This window comes from Manis pentadactyla, chromosome 3, assembly GCF_030020395.1.
Source record: "Manis pentadactyla isolate mManPen7 chromosome 3, mManPen7.hap1, whole genome shotgun sequence".
NCBI classification, from domain to species: Eukaryota; Metazoa; Chordata; class Mammalia; order Pholidota; family Manidae; genus Manis; species Manis pentadactyla.
Genome location: NC_080021.1, coordinates 106,855,078 through 106,875,618, shown reverse-complemented (window position 1 = coordinate 106,875,618; position 20,541 = coordinate 106,855,078). Strand labels below are relative to the sequence as shown.

At 37.1% G+C, this 20,541-nt stretch overlaps 1 protein-coding gene across 3 annotated transcripts in view; it reads right to left on the bottom strand.

The window, feature by feature from the left end:
• CUBN (cubilin) overlaps positions 1-3,881 on the bottom strand; it is a 257,655-nt gene extending 253,774 nt beyond the window's left edge. The window contains exons 1-4 of one of the 3 annotated variants that reach the window (XM_057498263.1): positions 3,215-3,881; positions 2,691-2,820; positions 1,713-1,808; positions 1,145-1,183 (exon numbers count right to left, since the gene is read on the bottom strand). In XM_057498263.1, coding sequence (XP_057354246.1) covers positions 1,145-1,183; positions 1,713-1,808; positions 2,691-2,820; positions 3,215-3,327 — 378 coding nt within the window. In that variant the 5' untranslated portion in view covers positions 3,328-3,881. The remainder of the gene's footprint in view (positions 1-1,144; positions 1,184-1,712; positions 1,809-2,690; positions 2,821-3,214) is intronic. The other 2 variants (XM_057498265.1, XM_036889071.2) reach the window with 2 other exon arrangements.
• Positions 3,882-20,541: the final 16,660 nt, after the last annotated feature.

The window sequence follows — 20,541 nt, the reverse complement described above, 5'->3', positions numbered from 1 at the left end:
ACTGTCTGGGGATTAAAAACTCAAAAGCCTATGGGGCATCAGCAGGAAATGGAATCAGTAAGCAGTAGGAGGAAGACAACGGAGAATGATGGGGACTGCAGTGCCCAAAAGCACTTGCCCTGTGCAAAGGCATAAAGGCACTCACATTCATACTCATTAAAACCTCTTCCTGGGGGATGGGGACTGGGAGGACAGTCTGGGAAAATCTGACTGTGGCCTCCCTTTCCTGGCCTTTGATAGGAATGGTGAAGCCCTCCAAGAGCCTGGAAACTCTAGCACTGTATCTTGCTCCACAGGTATGCTTCCTGCTCATTTTCATTCATCAGCTACTTCCTAATAAGATAAAGGCTGAGGGAGCAATTTATTATCAAAGTCGGGAAAAGGAATACATGAACATGTTCACCAAATTTAAAACACCAAAGTAGAGGACACTTGAAGCATAATCAAAACATATCAAGAATAACAGAGCAGGGATTCTTAACCAAGAATCCTCTTATTTTTATTCAAAATTTTAAATATGGGGACATTCTATGAATTTCTCTGAATAGAAGGTGATGGTTTTCATGAAAGTGTTAAAAACACCAGCTATCTATAAATTGGGTAAGAAGTCAAAAATTGTAAGGACTAGTTTGCCAAGCATGTAAAGTTATGGAAGTTTGCTCTAAGAAATTGCTCCAATTAAATTACCAGCAAATGTACTTTTAAGGAAATTTAGATTGTTTTATGATATACCCCACCCCAGACTTCTGAGTTTAATGTTAGAGGGGATGGTTGGCCTTTCAAAACTCAGTCCTTGATGCCAGAATCAGCAAGTTGGGTGGCCACTAGCTGACAAGTTTAGCACACATAAGCCTACCATCACATAGTCAAAGAGTGACAGTGTAAGAGGAAGGCACTCAGATGTCTGAATTCCAAGTCAGAAGAATGCACGTGCCCACATGCCTCACATGCCCAGTCATCAGGGGCTGGTCACTTATGTCTGAGACACATTCTTCATCTGATGAGAATTTACTTAGGAAAAGAGCAAAGTCCTTGATATTGATCATACATCCATCTTAATATGAGAATACCTATCATCCTTGTATTAGTATTTTTGTCTATTTTCAGTGAAAGATGTTAGATATCTAATAATGAGGGGACTTACCTGCTGTAAGCTTTCAAATTTTCTCTCAAGATCCGCCAGCTAGCAGTGGGGAGGAAAAGGCATCAGTTAGTTGGCTCAAAGGCGTTTCACATATGATATCATCCATTGACATATTTCCCTAATACCCCTGCTAAGGGCTCACTTTACCTGTTCCTTTTTCCCTGCCTTTTCCATCCTCATTTTTCTCCCTTCCAAGCTTCCATCCTGCCCTTTTCCACAGAGTAAATTTTTTTTTTTAAGTAAAACCCATTGATAAGCTGATTCATTGCTTTTCTATACACAGTAACTTGGGGACTTTTCATAAATGACAGTGATCCATCCACTTTGCCAAGAAGAAGGTTGCTGTAGAACATGAACAAGGCCTGCTTATGCAATAAGCCCATGCCACGGTGCTTCTAGCTTCCTGCCCACCACCACCTACACCCTCTACCAGACCTGCACCATTTAACTAAAAGCCATACTTCAGTGCTGTACTTCTAAAGAGGCCACACCATTCTGCAAAAAGGTTACTTACAAAGTTGAATCAAGGAAAACCCATTTGCTCTAGAGATGTGGATGTCAGAATTACCTTGGAATTAAGCTGATGAATTTGACTAGCAATACTTTGAGGTAGATCAGTTGTATTCTTTTTTAGATCAGTAATATCGTCTTTATTTTTCTGGATCTAATTTTAAAAAGATAAAGGAGGAGGAGAAAGGAAATGCTAGTGAAAAAACTAATGTATATGTTACAGGAATAAAATTTTAAACATTGAGTAGTATTCTATTTTAAGCACTAAAATCTTTTCCATTATTCTAAAAACCAAAACAATTCCATGTAAAACAAACATTAGGCTAAAATAGCCACACATAATTCCATTTACCTTTTTTACTAACAACATATCAAGGTATTTTTCATTTGTATTTTTCCTCATAATAACAGTTTAGAGTGCTTGTTGAGAGGTCTGGCTTGGAGTCAGACTGGGTTTTAAATCTTGGCTCAGCCATTTATTGTGTGCCCTCAGGCTGTAGGCTTCCGGGTATCTCCCTCACAAATGGGTAATAATAAAGCCAAGCTCAGCGGGTAGCTGTGAGGGTTAGATGAGACAATACATATAAAGTCTAGGCACAGTGGACACCCCATAGTAAGCTGGGAATAATGTTGGCTTTGAAAATTATCACTGATCTACCAGGGTGACACAGTCATGAGGAGCACCAAAAATGCTCAATAGGGCAGAAGCATAATTGGCCACTTCTTTGCAACACAAGTAAACTAATCACATCTATACATTTCTAATGTCCTTTCCTTCCTGTTCCCTTTATGGAGGAGTCCCCGAACCACCCTCTGTATCTTCCCTGGACTAAAGAACATAAGCCTACACCATAAGCCATTTTTTGCTAGCATTATACACTTACGCATCATTAACCCTAGGGCATTGCTCTTTACAAGGACTTGCCTCACTGCCAAGGACTTGCCTCCCTGTGCTAAAGATTCTAGATCCAGATTAATATAGATCTGTTTAATTAAGTGACCACTTATAAATACACAAAATTACTTCAATGTATACCTGATGTAAACATTCACCAAGGTCTTCATCGTTTAATTTAATTTTTCCCAGGGATCCAGTTCTAAATTCAATGTTTCGAGCAGACACAGTAAGAAACACTAAATTTCCCCTTTCTGTAGTAATTCGAGGCCTGTATAAATCAAACCAGAGAATGCATAGTAACTGGCACACATCATATTTAAATCTGAAGAATAAAGTTTCTCACTGAAAAACTACAGACTGCATACATCTTCACTTTGTGGTCAACACATCAAATTCTTCCTGTTTGGCTGCTTTTCTTTTCTTTGAAAATTCCCTAGAGATATCTCCTAATAATTGCATGCCTGCCTTACTTTCAAAATGATAAGTGAATAATTTGTGTATAGAAAGATAATTCCATACATCAGTCCAAACATTGTCCCCTACTGATTTTTAACATCATTGTTTTTTTCAAGAAAAATCACACCTGCTTATCTGGCTGTTGATGAAAACAGACTGAGGAACTTCCCTAGCCCATCAGCTGAAATAACTATGTGTCTACTTACTGTTGGAGGTCAGCATTTCTTTTTTGTCTCTGCAGTTCAAGTTCTCCAGCTTCACCATCAGATTCAGCAAATGTTAACAAAATAACCAAACTCCAAAGAAAAGGTGAGGACATATTCTCCACCAACCCTATTAGATAGTCAGGTAAGAGGGAGGCCTCTCCAACCGAGTGTGAGAGTTTGGAGAAAGCAAACCAGGCAGATGTACCTTGACCTGTGAAATAACCCGTACCTTTTCAGTTCTTTCTTCTTTGCCTGAGAAGGCTATGTTATTTTTTTCTTCCTTTGGGATGTAAATGATCTCAGATCTTCAGTACTCTTCAACTTGTGAGAGGTCAAAATCTACCTCTAAGTGGTACACAACTTAATCATTATCTGTTTGACCTTTGGAATAGTAACAAACTGCTTCGGAAACATCCACTGAAACAATCCTTGCTTAAGAACCAGCCACCCCTCAACAAATGCTACTAGAAAACTGAATATCCAGATGCAAAAGAATGAAGTTGGATCTGCACTTTATACCATATTCAAAAATTAACTCAACATGAATCAAGTACCTAAGTATAAGAGCTAAAACTATGACACTCTTAGAAGAAAACAGGGGAAAGCTTCATGACATTGGATTTGTAGATATTTTCTTGGATATGACACCCAAAGCACAAGCAACGAAAGAAAAAAATAGATACACTGACTATTTCAAAAAGAAAAATGTTTGTGTAACAAAAGACACTATCAACAGACTAAAAATGCAACTTATGGAATGGGGAAAAATGTGCAAATCATACATATAAAAGGTTAATATTCAGAATATATAAAGAACTCCCACAACTCAACAACAAAATATAAATAACTGAAATAAGAAATTGGCAAAAGAAACAAATATTTCAACAAAGAAGATGTACAAATGGCAGAAAAAAAAGAATACATAGGAAAAGATGCTCAGCATCACTAACCATTAGAGAAATGCAAATCAAAACGACAGTGAGGCACCACTTCACACGCATTAGGATGGCTATTATAAAAAAAAACAAATAAAAACCAGAAAATAACAAGTGTTGGTGAAGATGTGAGAAAGCAGACTCTTGTGCACTATTGGTGAGACTACAAAATGGTGCAGCCACTATAAAAGAGTATGTGGTTCCTCAAAAAATTAAAGATAGGATTTTCTTTTTTTTTTATTAAGGTATGATTGATATGTACTCCTATGAAGGTTTCACATGAAGAAACAATGTGGTTATTACATTTACCCATATTATCAAGTCCCCACCCATACCCCAATGCAGTCACTGTCTATCAGTGCAGCAAGTTGCCAGAGATCCACTATGTCCCTTCTCTGTGATACACTGTTGTCTTCGTGATCCCCCACACCATGTGTACTAAACATAATACCCCTCAATTCCATTCTCCCTCCCTCTCCACCCACCCTGCCACACCCCTCCCCTTTGATGACCACTAGTTTATTCTTGGAGTCTCTGAGTCTGCTGCTATTTTGTTCCTTCAGTTTTGCTTCATCGTTTTACTCCACAAATGAGGGAAATCATTTGGCATTTGTCTTTCTCCACCTGGCTTATTTCACTGAGCATAATATCCTCCAGCTCCATCCATGTTGTTGCAAATGGTAGGATTTGTTTCTTTTTTATGGCTGAATAGTATTCCATTATATATATGTACCACATCTTCTTTAGCCAATCTTCTACTGATGGACACTTACATTGCTTCCATATCTTGGCTATTGTAAAAAGTGCTGTGATAAACATAGGGGTGTATATGTCTTTTTGAATCTGAGAAGTTGTATTCTTTGGGTATATTCCAAGGAGTGGGATTCTGGGGTCCAATAGTATTTCTATTTTTAGTTTTTTGAGGAAGCTCCATATTGCTTTCCACAATGGTTGAACTAGCTACATTCTCACCAGCAGTGTAGGAGGGTTCCCCTTTCTCCACATCCTCACCAGTGTTTGTTGTTCTTACTCTTTTCGATGCTGGCCATCCTTTCTGGTGTGAGGTGATATCTCATTGTGGTTTTAATTTGCATTTCCCTGAAGATTAGTGATGATGAGCATGTGTCTGTTGGCCATCTGAATTTCTTCTTTGAAGAACTGTCTGTTCATATCCTCTGCCCATTTGTTAATCATGTTATTTGCTTTTTGAGTGTTGAGGTGTGTAAGTTCTTTATATATTTTGGATGTTAATCCCTTGTCGGATATGTCATTTACAAATATATTCTCCCATAATGTAGGATGCCTTTTTGTTTTGTTGATGATGTCCTTTGCCGTGAAAAAATTTTTAGTTTGATGTAGTCCCATGAGTTCACTTTTGCTTTTGTTTCCCTTTCTCGAGAAGATGGGTTCAGGAAGAAGGCGCTCATGCTTATTTTCAGGAGATGTTTGCCTCTGTTGTCTTCTAAGAGTTTTATGGTTACATAGGATTTTCATATCCAGCAATTCTACTTTTAGGGTATATACCCAATATAACCGAAAACAGGGCCTCAAAGAGATACTTGTACAACCATGTTTACAACAGCATATTCACAACAGCCAAAAGGTGGAAGCAACCCAAGTATCTGCTGACAAATATGAATGGATAAACAAAATGCATCACACACACACACACAGTGGAATATTATTCAGCCTTAAAAAGGGAAGAAATTCTGACACATGCCACATGGATGAACCTCGAAGACATCATACTAAATAAATAAGCCAGACAGCAAAGGACAAATACTGTATGATTCCACTTATATGAAGAACCTGAAGCAGTCAAATTCATAGTAGCAGGACATAGACCTGGAGTTTCCAGTGCGGGGGTAAGGGAGAATGGGGACTTAATGTTTAATGGGTACAGCATTTCACTTGGGAAAAAATGAAAAAAAGCTCTGGAGATGGATAGTGGTAATGATTGCACAGCAATGTGAATGTATGCAATGCCACTGAACTTAAAAATGATTAAAATGGTAAGTTTTTTGTTATGTATACTTTTCAATTTAAAAAATTTGAAATCAGAGTTAGGAAGATAGGATGGGAATTGATTACTATAGAAACCATCTTGAGAAATAAAAGGATGCTTTTGCATATAGACTCAATGGTTTCAAAAATTACAAGGAGGGGTCTCACAATGGCAGTGTGAGTAGGGCGGCGGAATCTCCCCAAAACCATATATATTTTAGAAAATACAACAAGTACAACTATTCCTAAAAGAGAGACCAGAAGATACAGTACAACAGCCAGACTACATCTACATCTGCGAGAACTCAGCATCTCACAAAAAGGGTAAGATACAAATCCATGACTGGGAGGGACCCGAGAATTCCCCCCACACCAGCTCACCAGCGGGAGGAAAACAACCAAAGTGGGGAGGGAGTGGAAGCACAGGACTGCTAAATAACCAGCCCTAATAATCTGCAGCAGGAGCACAGACACACATTGCATGGTGTACTGGATATAAGAGAAATGGAAAAGGAAAATCCCAGACTAAAACTGCAAATAGGTCCCCACAGATGGCTGCCCTGGGACAAAAGAAAAGCAGGTCCTTTAAAAGTCTTAAAGAGACAAGGGTTTAACACATGAACAAAATCATCCTGGCACACTCAGCCCAGCAGGCTGAGAATCTTGAGGATCTTCAGGCCCCCTAACCCCCTGGAGGTAAAGCAGCCCTGAAGCCCCTCACAGCAATAAGCAAGCTGACATTCATTCCCCCCAGCCGGCACTGCAAGCAAACCGGCTGACTGGCCACAGCTGCAGAGCAGCAAGAGAACAGCCCGCCCACAGCAACCACCAGAGTCTCCTCGCAGCACGCAGCTAACCAGGACAGACTGAGGAAGCCAGAGCAAGATCTGGAAGGCATGAAGGGGCACCATTCTCACAGGAGAACACACCAGGCACAGCTGTGACCCCCCCCCACTGCTCTGGCTAGCCCGAGGACCACCCCGCCCACAGCAGCTCAGGAGATTAGCCCACAGAGTATTCCCAGTATGCAGGTAGATGGCACAGGCAGCAGAGAAGGGCAAGGTGACCAGCAAGCAGAAAGGGACTTTGTTTTCCCAGCTGACACACACGCCACCTGCCTGTGACCGCTTCTGTCACCATGAAAAGGCAGAAGAATCTGGTCCAGTCAAAAATCACTCAGACAACCCCAGAGAGAGGGCCTAGGGAGATAGATATAACCAACATCCTGAAAAAGAATACAAAATGAAAGTCATAACCATGCTGGTGAACCTGCAGAGAAATATGCAAGAGCTAAGGGATGAAATCCAGAGGGAGATAACAGAAATGAAACAATCAACAGAAGGTCTTAAGAGCAGACTTAACAATGTGCAAGAGACTGTTAATGGAATACAAATCAGAGAACACGAATACAGAGAAGCGAGGCAGAGAGAGATAAAAGGATCTCTACAAATGAAACAATATTAAGAGAACTGTGTCACCAATCCAAATGGAACAATATTCACATTATAGGAGTACCAGAAGAAGAAGAGAGAGAAAAAGGGATAGAAAGTGTCTTTGAAGAAATAATTGTGGAAAACTTCCCCAAAGTGGGGAAGGAAATAGTCTATCAGACCATGGAAGCTCACAGACTCCCCAACACAAGGGACCCAAGGACAAAAACACCATAATAGTTAAAATGACTAAGATCAAAGACAAGGACAGAGTATTAAAGGCAGCTAGAGAGAGAAAAAAGATCACCCAAAAAGGAAAATCCCTCAGGCTATCATCACACTTCTCAACAGAAACCTTACAGGCCAGAAGAGAACGCCATGATATATTTAATGCAATGAAACAAAAGGGCCTTGAATCAAGAATACTGTATCCAGCATGATCATCATTTAAATTTGAAGGAGGGATTAAACAATTTCCAGACAAGCAAAAGTTGAGGGAATTTGCCTCCCATAAACCATCTCTACAGGGTATTTAAAAGGGACTGCTCTAGATGGAAGCACTCTGAAGGCTAAATAGCTATCACCAGAGAAAACAAAATCACAGCAAAGAAAGCAGACAAAATACTAACTAAAGGCAAAAAATAAAATCAACTATCCACAAAAGCAGTTAAAGGAAACCCAAAAGAGTACAGAATAAAACACCTGACATATAAAGAATGGAGGAGGAGGAATAATAAGGAAGAAAAATAAAGAATTATCAGACTGTGTTTATAATAGCTTAATAAGAGAGGAAAGCTAGATGGTTAGATAGTAAAGAAGCTACCCTTGAACCTTTGGTAACCACAAATCTGAAGTCTGCAATGGCAATAAGTACATATCTATGCACAATCACCCTAAATGTAAATGGACTGAATATACCAATCAAAAGATACAGAGTAAGAGAATGGATAAAAAAGCAAGACCTGTCTATATGCTGCTTACAAGAGACTCACCTCAAACCCAAAGATATACACAGACTAAAAGTGAAGTGATGGAAAAAGATATTCCATGCAAACAATAAGGAGAAAAAGCAGGTGTTGCAGTACTTATATCAGACAAAATAGACTTCAAAACAAAGAAAATAACAAGAGATAAAGAAGGACATTACATAATGATAAAGGGCTCAGTCCAACAAGAGGATATAACCATTCTAAATATATATGCGCCAACACAGGAGCACCAACAAATGTGAAACAAATACTAACAGAATTAAAGGAGGAAATAGAATGCTATACATTCATTTTAGGAAACCTCAACACATCACTCACTCCAAGAGACAGATCAATTGAACAAAAAATAAGTAAGGACACAGAGGCACTGAACAACATACTAGAACAGATGGACCTAACAGACATCTACAGAACTCTACACCTAAAAGCAGCAGGATACACATTCTTCTCAAGTGTACATGGGACAATTTCCAGAATAGACCACATACGAGGGCACAAAAAGAACCTCAGTAAATTCAAAACGATTGAAATTGTACAAACCAACTTCTCAGATAACAAAGGTACAAAACTAGAAATAAATTGTACAAAGAAAACAAAAAGGCTCACAAACATATGGATACTTAACAACATACCCATAAATAATCAATGGATCAATGACCAAATTAAAACAGAGATCAAGCAATATATGGAGACAAATGACAACAAAAGCATAATGCCCCAGCTTCTGTGGGACACAGTGAAGGCCATTCTAAGAGGAAAGTATACAGCAATACAAGCCTATTTAAAGAAGGAAGAACAATCCCAAATGAATAGTCTAATGTCACAATTATTGAAACTGGAAAAAGAAGAACAAATGAGGCCCAAACTCAGTAGAAGGAGGGACATAATAAAGATCAGAGAAGAAATAAATAAAATTGAAAAGAATAAAACAATAGAAAAAATCGATGAAACTAAGAGCTGGTTCTTTGAGAAGATAAACAAAATAGATAAACCTCTAGCCAGACTTATTAAGAGAAAAAGAGAATCTACACAGATAAACAGAATCAGAAATGAGAAAGGAAAAATCATGAAGGACCCCATAGAAATACAAATTATTATTAGAGAATACTATGAAACCCTATATGCTAACAAGTTGGAAAACCTAGAAGAAATGGACAACTTCCTAGAAAAATACAACCTTCCAAGGCTGACCAAAGAAGAAACAGAAAATCTAAACAGACCAATTACCAGTAAGGAAATTGAACCAGTAATCAAAAAAATACCCAAGAACAAAACCCCCAGGCAGGATGGATTCATGGCTGAATTTTATCAGACATTTAGAGAAGATGTAATACCCATTCTCCTTAAAGTTTTCCAAAAAATAAAAGAGGAGGGAATACTTCCAAACTCACTCTAAGAAGCCAGGATCACTCTAATACCAAAACCAGGCAAAGATACCACCAAAAAAGAAAATTACAGACCAATATCCTTGATGAACATAGATGCAAAAATACTCAACAAAATATTAGCAAACTGAATTCAAAAATACATCAAGAGGATCATACACCATGACCAAGTGGGATTCACCTCAGGGATGCAAGGATGGTACAACATTTGAAAATCCATCAACATCATCTACTACATAAACAGAAAGAAGGACAAAAACCACATTATTATCTCCATAGATGTTGAAAAAGCATTTGACAAAATTCAACATCCTTTCATGATGAAAACTCTCAAAGAAATGCATATAGAGGGCAAGTAGGTCAACATAATAAAGGCCATATATCACAAACCCACAGCCAACATCATACTTAACAGCAAGAAGCTGAAAGCTTTTCACCTAAGATCGGGAACAAGACAGGGATGCCCACTCTCCCCACTGTTATTCAACATAGTACTAGATGTCCTAGCCATGGCAATTAGACAAAACAAAGAAATACAGGGTATCCATTTTGGTAAAGAAGAAGTCAAACAGTCACTATTTGCTGATGACATGATATTGTACATAAAAAACCCTAAAGTCTCTACTCCAAAACTACTAGAACTAATATCTGAATTCAGCAAAGTTGTAGGATACAAAATTAATACACAGAAATCTGTTGCTTTCCTATGCACTAACGATGAACTAGCAGAAAGAGAAATCATGAAAACAATTCCATTCACAATTGTATCAAAAAGAACAAAATACCTAGGAATAAACCTAACCAAGGAGGTGAAAGACCTATACCCTGAAAACTACAAGACACTCATGAGAGAAATTAAAGAAGACACCAATAAATGGAAATACACCCCATGTTCATGGATAGGAAGAATTAATATTGTCAAAATGGCCATCCTGCCTAAAGCAATCTACAGATTCAATGCAATCCCTATCAAAATACCAACAGTATTCCTCAATGAACAGGAACAAATACTTCTAAAATTCATATGGAACCACAAAAGACCCCGAATAGCCAAAGCAATCTTCAGAAGGAAGAATAAAGCATGGGGAAATCTCATTTCCCAACTTCAAGCTTCACTACAAAGCCACAGTAATCAGTACAATTTGGTACTGGCATAAGAACAGACCCACAGACCAGTGGAACAGAATAGAGAATCCATATATTAACCCAAACATATATTGTCAATTAATATATGATAAAGGAGCCATGGATATATAATGGGGAAATAACAACCTCTTCAACAGTTGGTGTTGGCAAAACTGGACAGCTACATGTAAGAGAATGAAACTGGATCACTGTCTAACCCCATACACAAAAGTAAATTCAAAATGGATCAAAGACCTGAATGTAAGTCATGAAACCATAAAACTGTTAGAAATATACATAGGCAAAAATCTCTTGGACATAAACATGAGCGACTTCTTCATGAACATATCTCCCCAGGCAAGGGAAACAAAAGCAAAAATGAACAAGTGGGACTATATCAAGCTGAAGAGCTTCTTTACAGCAAAGGACACCATCAGTAGAACAAACAGACATCCTAGAGTATGGGAGAATATATTCATAAATGACATATCTGATAAAGGGTTGACATTCAACATATATAAAGAGCTCATGCACTTCAAGAAACAAAAAGCAAATAATCCAATTAAAAAATGGGCATAGGATCTGAACAGACAGTTCTCTGAAGAAGAAATTCAGATGGCCAACAGGCACATGAAAAGATGCTCCACATCACTAATCACCAGAGAAATGCAAATTAAAACCACAATGAGATATCACCTCACACCAGTCAGGATGGCCACATCCAAAAGCTAAACAACAACAAATGTTGGCAAGGATGTGGAGAAACAGGAACACTCCTACACTGCTAGGGAGAATGTAAATTAATTCAACCATTGTGGAAAGCAGTATGGAGGTTCCTCAAAAAACTAAAAACAGAAATACCATTTGACCCAGGAATTCCACTCTTAGGAATTTACCCTAAGAATGCAGGAGCCCAGTTTGAAAAAGACAGATGCACCCCTATGTTTATCACAGCACTACTTACAATAGCCAAGAAATGGAAGCAACCTAAGTGTCCATCAGTAGATGAATGGAGAAAGAAGATGTGGTACATATACACAATGGAATGAATAATATTCAGCCATAAGAAGAAAACAAATCCTACCATTTGCAACAACATGGATGGAGCTAGAGGGTATTATGCTCAGTGAAATAAGCCAGGCGGAAAAAGACAAGTATCAAATGATTTCACTCATCTGTGGAGTATAAGAACAAAGAAAAACACTGAAGGAACAAAACAGCAGCAGACTCACAGAACCCAAGAATGGACTAACATTTACCAAAGGGAAAGGGACTGGGGAGGACGGGTTGGAAGGGAGGGAGAAGGGGGAAAAAGGGGCATCACGATTAGCAGACATAATGTAGGGGGGGCACAGGGAGGGCTGTACAACACAGAGAAGACAAGTAGTGATTCTATAGCATCTTACTACACTGATGGACAGTTACTGTAATGGGGTATGTGGGGGGGACTTGGTGATGGGGGGAGTCTAGTAACCATAATGTTGCTCATGTAATTGTAGATTAATGATAACAAAAAATAAATTACAATACCTATTTCAATATGTATCCTATATATATTACTACATAATGATAATATGTTAATATAATATATATTGTTTGTTGTATAAAGACAATAAATGATATTTCCAGTTAAAAACCTTTTTTTTAAAGTTACATTAGTCCAAGGATTAAAAGATTAACAACTTGGGGTGTGGGTGGAGGGAAAGCTTGACACTGTTAAATGCTTGTCAGTGTCAGAACAGGATGAAATAGGATGGGTTAAAACCTTCCAACACAAAGGACAATTCTACCTCTCTGAGCTTTGAACATAACTATTTTCATGATTATATTTTCCTAACAATCACGGTACTCTGCAAATATTTTAGTGCAATAGAGAAGGTCTCCAGCATGACCTTAGTAAGAACTTCCTCTTTACAGGATTTTCCTGTTTAATTAATGTGTTTATTATTAAACAAATTAAAGATAATTTCTCTATTCCCAATCTAAGCATACAATTCCTAATTGTCCTTCCCATTAGAAAGCAAAGAAAGAAATATTCTTCCAAGTTCTGACCAATTCTTGGTGATGAGTTAGGGAGTTTTACATCCAGCTCACCTACTCACTTCTAGATGGGACCATTAGACTAGTCAGACTGTTTATGATGACTCAGTGGAAGCTATATAAAAACGAGTTATTGTTTCCACAGCATCATCATTCATTCTCTTTGCTTTTCTTGTTCAAAATCTCTTCAATAAGACGAATTAAAATAGTTTTAGCATCTATGTCCTTCAGACTGAGGTGACTAACCTTCCCTCTTGCCTCCTCCAACATAAACATTCTACAGACCTGAAATCCTGTCTTCAGTTGACCAGCAAAGCTTTTATTTCCACTCTAATCCAGAATGCATTCCACAGATATTCTGTATGCACCCTGTATTAGCCATACTACAAAATGGTAAGAATACAAAGTGGAATACATTGCAGATTTTTCTTCAAAGTCACATCTAAAGAAGACCATATAGTTGAAGGGTTAAGAATGTGGGCTCTGAAGCTTATTCATATGGGTTCAAAATCCAGCTCCATTACTTCCTGACCATGTGACCCTGTTTCTTCATCAGCAGAAAGATAATAATAACAGCACTGAAGGTGTATAAAATGTTTAGCACATTTGGTCTCTGGTACATAAGAAGTGTTCACTAAATATACACTGTTATTATCACATAAATAAATAAAATAATATCTCTCCTTCTTCTACCACTTGGGTTTGGATGACTAAAAGCAAGAAATTATAGAATCCATAGTTGACTTTAAAATCTTGGGTACATGGACAAATATATACCAATATGCTATTAGGAAAACAGCATGTACCAAACCAACTGAGTCTCAAACTTATTCTGGGAAGACTTTACACAGAGTACTTCTGTATGTCCAGAAGGGTCATTTTGGAGAAGGGTGGTTGAATAAAGGTGAGGCTCTGATTAAGGTTAAGTGGCAGGTTGAAGAATTTTCATTTAAGCTTTTTGATTGAATAGAGAGCTGCTCTTGCATCTTGAGTGAAATAATCCTTCTGTGATATTTCTGGTAGACCAGCTGAACTTCTCTGGAGGCTGAATCAGTGTGGGAGTCATGAGAATGAGGAAAGAGGATCGAAAAGAAGAGGGGCTTTGGAGGAAGAATGGCATGACTCTCATGCCCTGTATTCAAGCTCCCATCTCATTTTATAATCCAGTCTGGCTTTGATGCTTTTTTCAGTCCCTTTTCATTTTCATATCAGTTTAAAACAGAACCCTGCAGAATTAATCTGTGTTTTTAGTCATTAATGGAAACATCTTTGACTATAATGATCTGTTTTAACCTTTATGACACTCAACTCATTCTTTTTCAGTGACATAACGTTGCTTAAAGGTACATTTACATATGCTAGTTTTGTGATTTTCTACCAAATTTCTGGGCAACACAATATTGCTCCAATTATCCATTCATTTTTCCATGAAGGATTACATAAGATAATTATGGAAATTGATGTAAGTTTAAAACTATTCATTTGCTCATTTCACGTGAAGTGCATTACCTCCTAGAAAATTACCAAACCACTACAGCAGAGAGCTAATCTTTTTGAATGCAGTGTAGTCTTGACTCAGGAACATAATCCAGGCATTTGTTTTCCAAGCTCATTACTACATGACTGCAATTACCCTTGAATAGAATGAAAAAGATCATGAGTTAATCATTACCATTTGAATAATTCAGGTTTGGCAGAGATTTTTTCTGAGAAGGTAGTTAGACATTACTGGGAGTTTGGAAGACTTTTCTGTTTTTGTTTTGTTTTTTTGCTGGGGTGAGAAGGGTTCAGATTTGTTTTAAACTATAATATTCCCTACAAAGAGAATATAATCAGAAATTTAAAACAAGAAAATATAATCAAAAAATTCATTTCTAGAGGTAGAAAGTAACAGAGGAATAGGGCTTTAGATGAGCATGGGGTTCTAATGGCACTTGTACACACACACACATGCTCACTCAAGCTAACGTCACATGCTTGAAAACAAAATATGTAGTGGGGGTCTTGTGCCTCTGTGAGACAGGACTAGTTAAAGGACACATGGCAGAGGAAACATAAATTGCTAGGATTAATGGCTCCAAAAGCCAGTGAGGAAACACAACACATCTTTCTCTACCTCTAGCAGCTCTTGACACCAGGATTTCAGCACACCTGTTGGATTAATCCAAGCTTGATCTCCATGAAGGTGTGAAGCAGTGAAGTGGAGGATAACTTTGATGAAGACCATCAGTAAACCTTCCTGACATCCCTTTCCAAGATAACCTAAAAAGAACAAAATGTTTTGTACGTGGTGACTCCTAAAATTCCCTGAAAAAAGCAATGAAGTGAAAGGTTTAGACACCATCAAAAGGCCAGACTGCAACACCACTTCAGTATGAGTGACTATGGAAATGTAGGTGTAAACAGTTGTAACTTGTATTGGATCCTATCTTTTCAAAAGGGGGGGATGCATTTGTGTAATATTTTGTGTTTGATGAGAGGAAGAGAGCAAGTGAGGTGAGCATGTCACCACTGAGTAGGGGTAAGAATTTTTGGATACTTGACATGCAGAACTCTGCCTCTTACTTTTAATTGGAAAGAGACAAATAGAAGCAGTACACAGAGGAATCTTCATCTGGTAATGGGAGGCTTCGCTTCATTGATGTGATTTATGATGGGAGTAATATTTTAACAAGGCAGATGCCTTACAAAGAGCCATCATTCCCAGGGGATTATTCATTGAAGTGTTACACAGATCTTTATGGGAAGATATAAGGTGCTTCCATTAACAGCAGAAAGAAGGATGAGATGACCTCAGCTCTCAGCCTTTTTCAGTGCCATTTTCTAAAATCTGTAAAAACCAAAGCCTTTGTCCATGTATTTTTTTATAGTGGCCTGGGCTATATTTATAACAAAAGTACTGCTAAATCAGGATTTGTAAACAATTTCTAGGTTATGTTGAGAGCATAACCAATCTTCTTGGACTTATATGCAATTCTGGCATTAAATACTTTTTCTGTAATATCTAATGTGCTCTGCTTGTTTGCATTGACTGACGGAATTATCCCCAAAATTCCCGAAGTCAAGGAAAACTATAATGATTCTGCTACAATATTCAGCATCTCATATTCAAGTCAGGTTAATTGGACAATTTTTATTAGGTGCTCTCTATTGTCTGCATCTAAAAAAGTACTGAGTAGATAATATAGGGTAAAATACAATCTCTGTCCTGGAGGAAAAACCCTGGGAAGGAGACTGTATTACATGCCATCTGAATGCAAATAAAGTAGTGAGTTGCAAGCTAGTTTACAATAATAAGATTCTATGGTGGGGACTTGGAATATTGTATTGGTTTTAAATGAGAGGATATTTTTAATTATAATAATAATATAACTACTATACTACCTTCCATTTGCAAAGTATAAACAAGAAAAATTGGAATTCAATTACTTTAACATTATTTTATTCCAATCTATTTCAGATGAATAATTTCACATAATTATTATCAAAGGATATACATGTATAAAATTGTGTTTCTTCCTGTTCGCTTTAGACACAGGAGTCTAATTCAGTGTCACTTACCACTTATACAGTCACAACCATAACTGTAAAAAACTACATGAAGTTTTTTATATAAGGAAAGAGTAACACAGAGACATACAGAAACAGACATACAATTAACACAACATGAAGTTCATCCTAAGTGAACAATTAAATAGATTTTAGCCTATTGACAAAGTTCTACCACCATCACCACTGTATAATTCCAGAACATTTTCATCACCCTGAAAGAAATCCTGTACCTCTCAATTCCCTTCTTTCCCCTTCCTTTGGAAATTACTAATCTACCTTGTCTATTCTGGGCATTTCATATAAAATGAAATTATGTAACATGTGCTCCTTTGTGTCTGGTTTCTTTCACTTACCATAATGTTTCTAAGATTCATCCATGTTGTAGCATGTATCAGTATTTCATTCCTTTTTATGGCTGAATCTATTGAATGGATATACACATTTCACTTACCCATTCATCAATTGATAAACATAATATTTGTTTCTACTTTTTGGCCATTGTGAATAATGATGCTATGAACATTCGTGTATGGCTTTTTGTGTGGATATATTGTTTCATTTCTCTTCCGTATATACCTAGGGATAGAACTGTTGGGTCATATGGTAACTCAACTTTTTAAGGAACTGCTAAACTGTTTCAAAGTGGCTTCATCATTGCATAATGTTTTATTGGTTGGTTTCACAATTACTTATTGTACCATTGTTTTATTGTAGGGCATTTAATCTGCTTCTAGTTTTGCTATGTTTAATATCTCATTTTTTATAAACTTTTGTTTTTTGAATTATATCATTAAGGAAGACTCCTTTTGCGGGTCTTGTTTTTACCATCCTTTTACTTTCAACCTACCTAGGTCGTTTAATTTGAAGTTTCTTGTAAATAGCATAGAATTAAATCATTTTTATGCACTCTGCCAATCCCTGTATTTCAATTAGTGTATTTCCACCAATTATATAAAAGATAATTTTTGAAGATAGAGCTTGTATTCCATTTAATTATTTATTTTCTGTTTCCTCTGCTTTTTATTCCTCTGCTTTCTTTTTCTTGCATTCTCATGGATTGATTGAACATTTTTTAGGATTTCCATCTTGATTTATTTATAGTGGTTTTGAGTGCATTTCTTTGTATAGCTTTTGCAGTGGTTGCTCTGGGTATTACAGTATACATACATGACTTTCACAGTCAACTGTTATCAGCATTTTACTCCTTTAAGTGAAATGAAGCTTCATGTCCATTTGGATCCCTTAACCTTCCCCACTTCTAAATATCATCATTTTGAGCATCAAATGGTATTATAATCACCAGATGTGATTCATAAAGTTCATGAGAAGCATAGCTTACTGTATGTATCCATATTTCTGCTTCCCATTATTCTATCTTCCCTTCTGATGCTCCAAGATGTCCTCTATTATTGTTTCATTTTGGTTTTAAGAACATCCATTAGCAATTCTTCATGGGTAAGTTTACTAGCAACAAATACTTTTAGTTTTGCTTAATTTGAGAATATCATTAGTTTCCCTTCACTTCTGAAGCTAGCAATTCTTTTCTTTCAGCACTTGAAAAAATGTTGTGCCACATCCTTCTGACCCCCATAGTTCCTGATGAAAAATATGCTGTCATTCAAATTGCATTCTCCCTATAGTAATGTGCCACTTCTCTCTGGCTGCTTTTTTTTTGTTTGTTTTTAGTTTTCACATGAGGATATGTCTTGGCATAGATTGCTTTCAGTTTATCCTGTTTAGGATTCAGCTTCTTGAACCTGCACATTTATATCCTTTCCTAAACTTGAGATGTTTTCATCCATTATTTCTTTGCCCATTCTTTCAGCTACTTTTTCTCCTCTACTTCTAGGACTGCAAATACATGAATTTTGGGTCCTTAGTTACTATCCCACAGGTCACTAAGGTTTCTTTTTATCTCTCTTTCTTCTGTTATTCAGATTGCATAAACCTATTTTCGATTTCACTGATTCTATCTTCTGTTATTTCCACTCTACTACTGGACCCATCTAATGAGATTTTTATTTTGCTTGTTCCGTTTTTCAGTTATATAATTACCATTATTTCTTTTTTTTAAGAAATTAGGATATAATGCATGCACCATTGTGGTTCTTTTGTTAACTTAAAAAAAAAAACTTCTTTTTGTTAACTCTTTGTTGACCCTATTTTTTGTTTCAAGAGAATTTGTAATTACTTTTTGAAGCATTTTTGTGATGGCTGCTTTAGATAATTCCAACATTTGATTTAGCTTGGTGGTATCATGAGTTGACTCTCTTTTATTTAAGTTGTGATTTTTCTTGGTTCTCGGTATGACAGGTGATTTTAGATTGTATCCTGGATATTTTGTCATTTATGTTGGAAGACACTGAGTCCTATTTTAACCTTTTATTTTCAGAGGCATTATGTTTATGTTTAGCATGCAAGTCCTGGCCTACCTTTTGGTCTGTGTTTCCACTGACAGGTAATTTTCAGAGCCTTTGCAGTTATTTTAGTCTGCTTGGCTTATCTGGTGCTTAAGTTTCCAAAGGTCCTTGATGGTGCTACTTGAAGGGGAAGAAGTTTTCCCCAGGCTAGGTCAAGTTGGGTGCCTACAGGTTGGGGCAAGGGGATTTCCTGCCCATGGTGATAAAAAGGCTTCCTGGGTCAGGTACTGTGTGTTGAGATCCCCCCTTGCTGATGCTCTTTGGCTGCCCAGTATCTTTCAGCAAGAGGAGTCTCAGACATGGCAGGAAAGTAGATGATTTCTCTGGATACTTGTCAGTGAGGGTCCCTATTTATTGCCCTATCTGGTAGTATCAGACATGCCTGGTGTTGTCAGCAGAACTCCAGTTCCAACTGATTTAGGAATGAGTCATTCCAGACTCCCTGATGTTGCTAGGTTGGAGGTCAGGAAACCCAAGTCTGGGTCATCTTCTATTGGGTGAGAGGTTTAAAGATGTCTTGCAACTCCAGTCTTGGGAGAACCTAAGTTTGTTTTCTTCTTTTCACCTTTCAGAGTTATTTTTCACATTACTTTTACCTTATTTTATAATTATACTTATCCAAAATCAATCACTGTACTTATCAAGGAAGAGCAAGGAAAAATGAGTCTACTCCCTTATCCAGACAAGAAGTCAGAATACAGTATTTTTTTAAATTTACATTTGCACAATTTTCTCAAGAGCCAAAAGCTCAAACCCTATACTATAATTATTTTTTAAATCACATGTTCCAAATTTGAGTAAATTTGGCCATTCCTCTTTGTATGGAGGAAGTAGCAGTAACACAAATTAAACAGTTCTCAGGAGAATGACTTAAAGACAATGTTTAAACTCCACAGTATGACAACCTTTATGCAGCTTCTATATCAATCCAATATTCACTCATTTAACAAATATTTATTAACTGCTTACTATGTGCCAGGTAGTTTTGGTTGCTGGGAAGGTAGCTGTGAAAAATAAAAATTAAAACCGTGGAAAAGTAACAAGCCCTCCTGGAAGTTTCCATTCTCTAAAACATGGAATATTTTTCATTTAAAACCAATTCAAACCATAGCAAATATCCAGCTTATTGTCTATTCATCCACAGGATGAACTGTCAAATAGCAAACTTGACTTATATCTGCCACATAAGAAGTATCATATTCTATTAGGTATTCTCAATCCTTTGTGTGTACTTGCATAAGGAACTAGCTAAGTGAACAAAATAACTATTTTAAGTAAAAATATATTCATTCTAGATTAAACTGAGGAAGCTAAAATCTATTAGATGTCCTCATGTTCAGCCAAGCATACAGATCTGGCTACAAATATGCATGTATATTTTGAGATTTTAAAGGGACTTTTTCTCAGTTTTCCTAAAATGAAGGCTCAGGGAAACATCCTTGAGAAG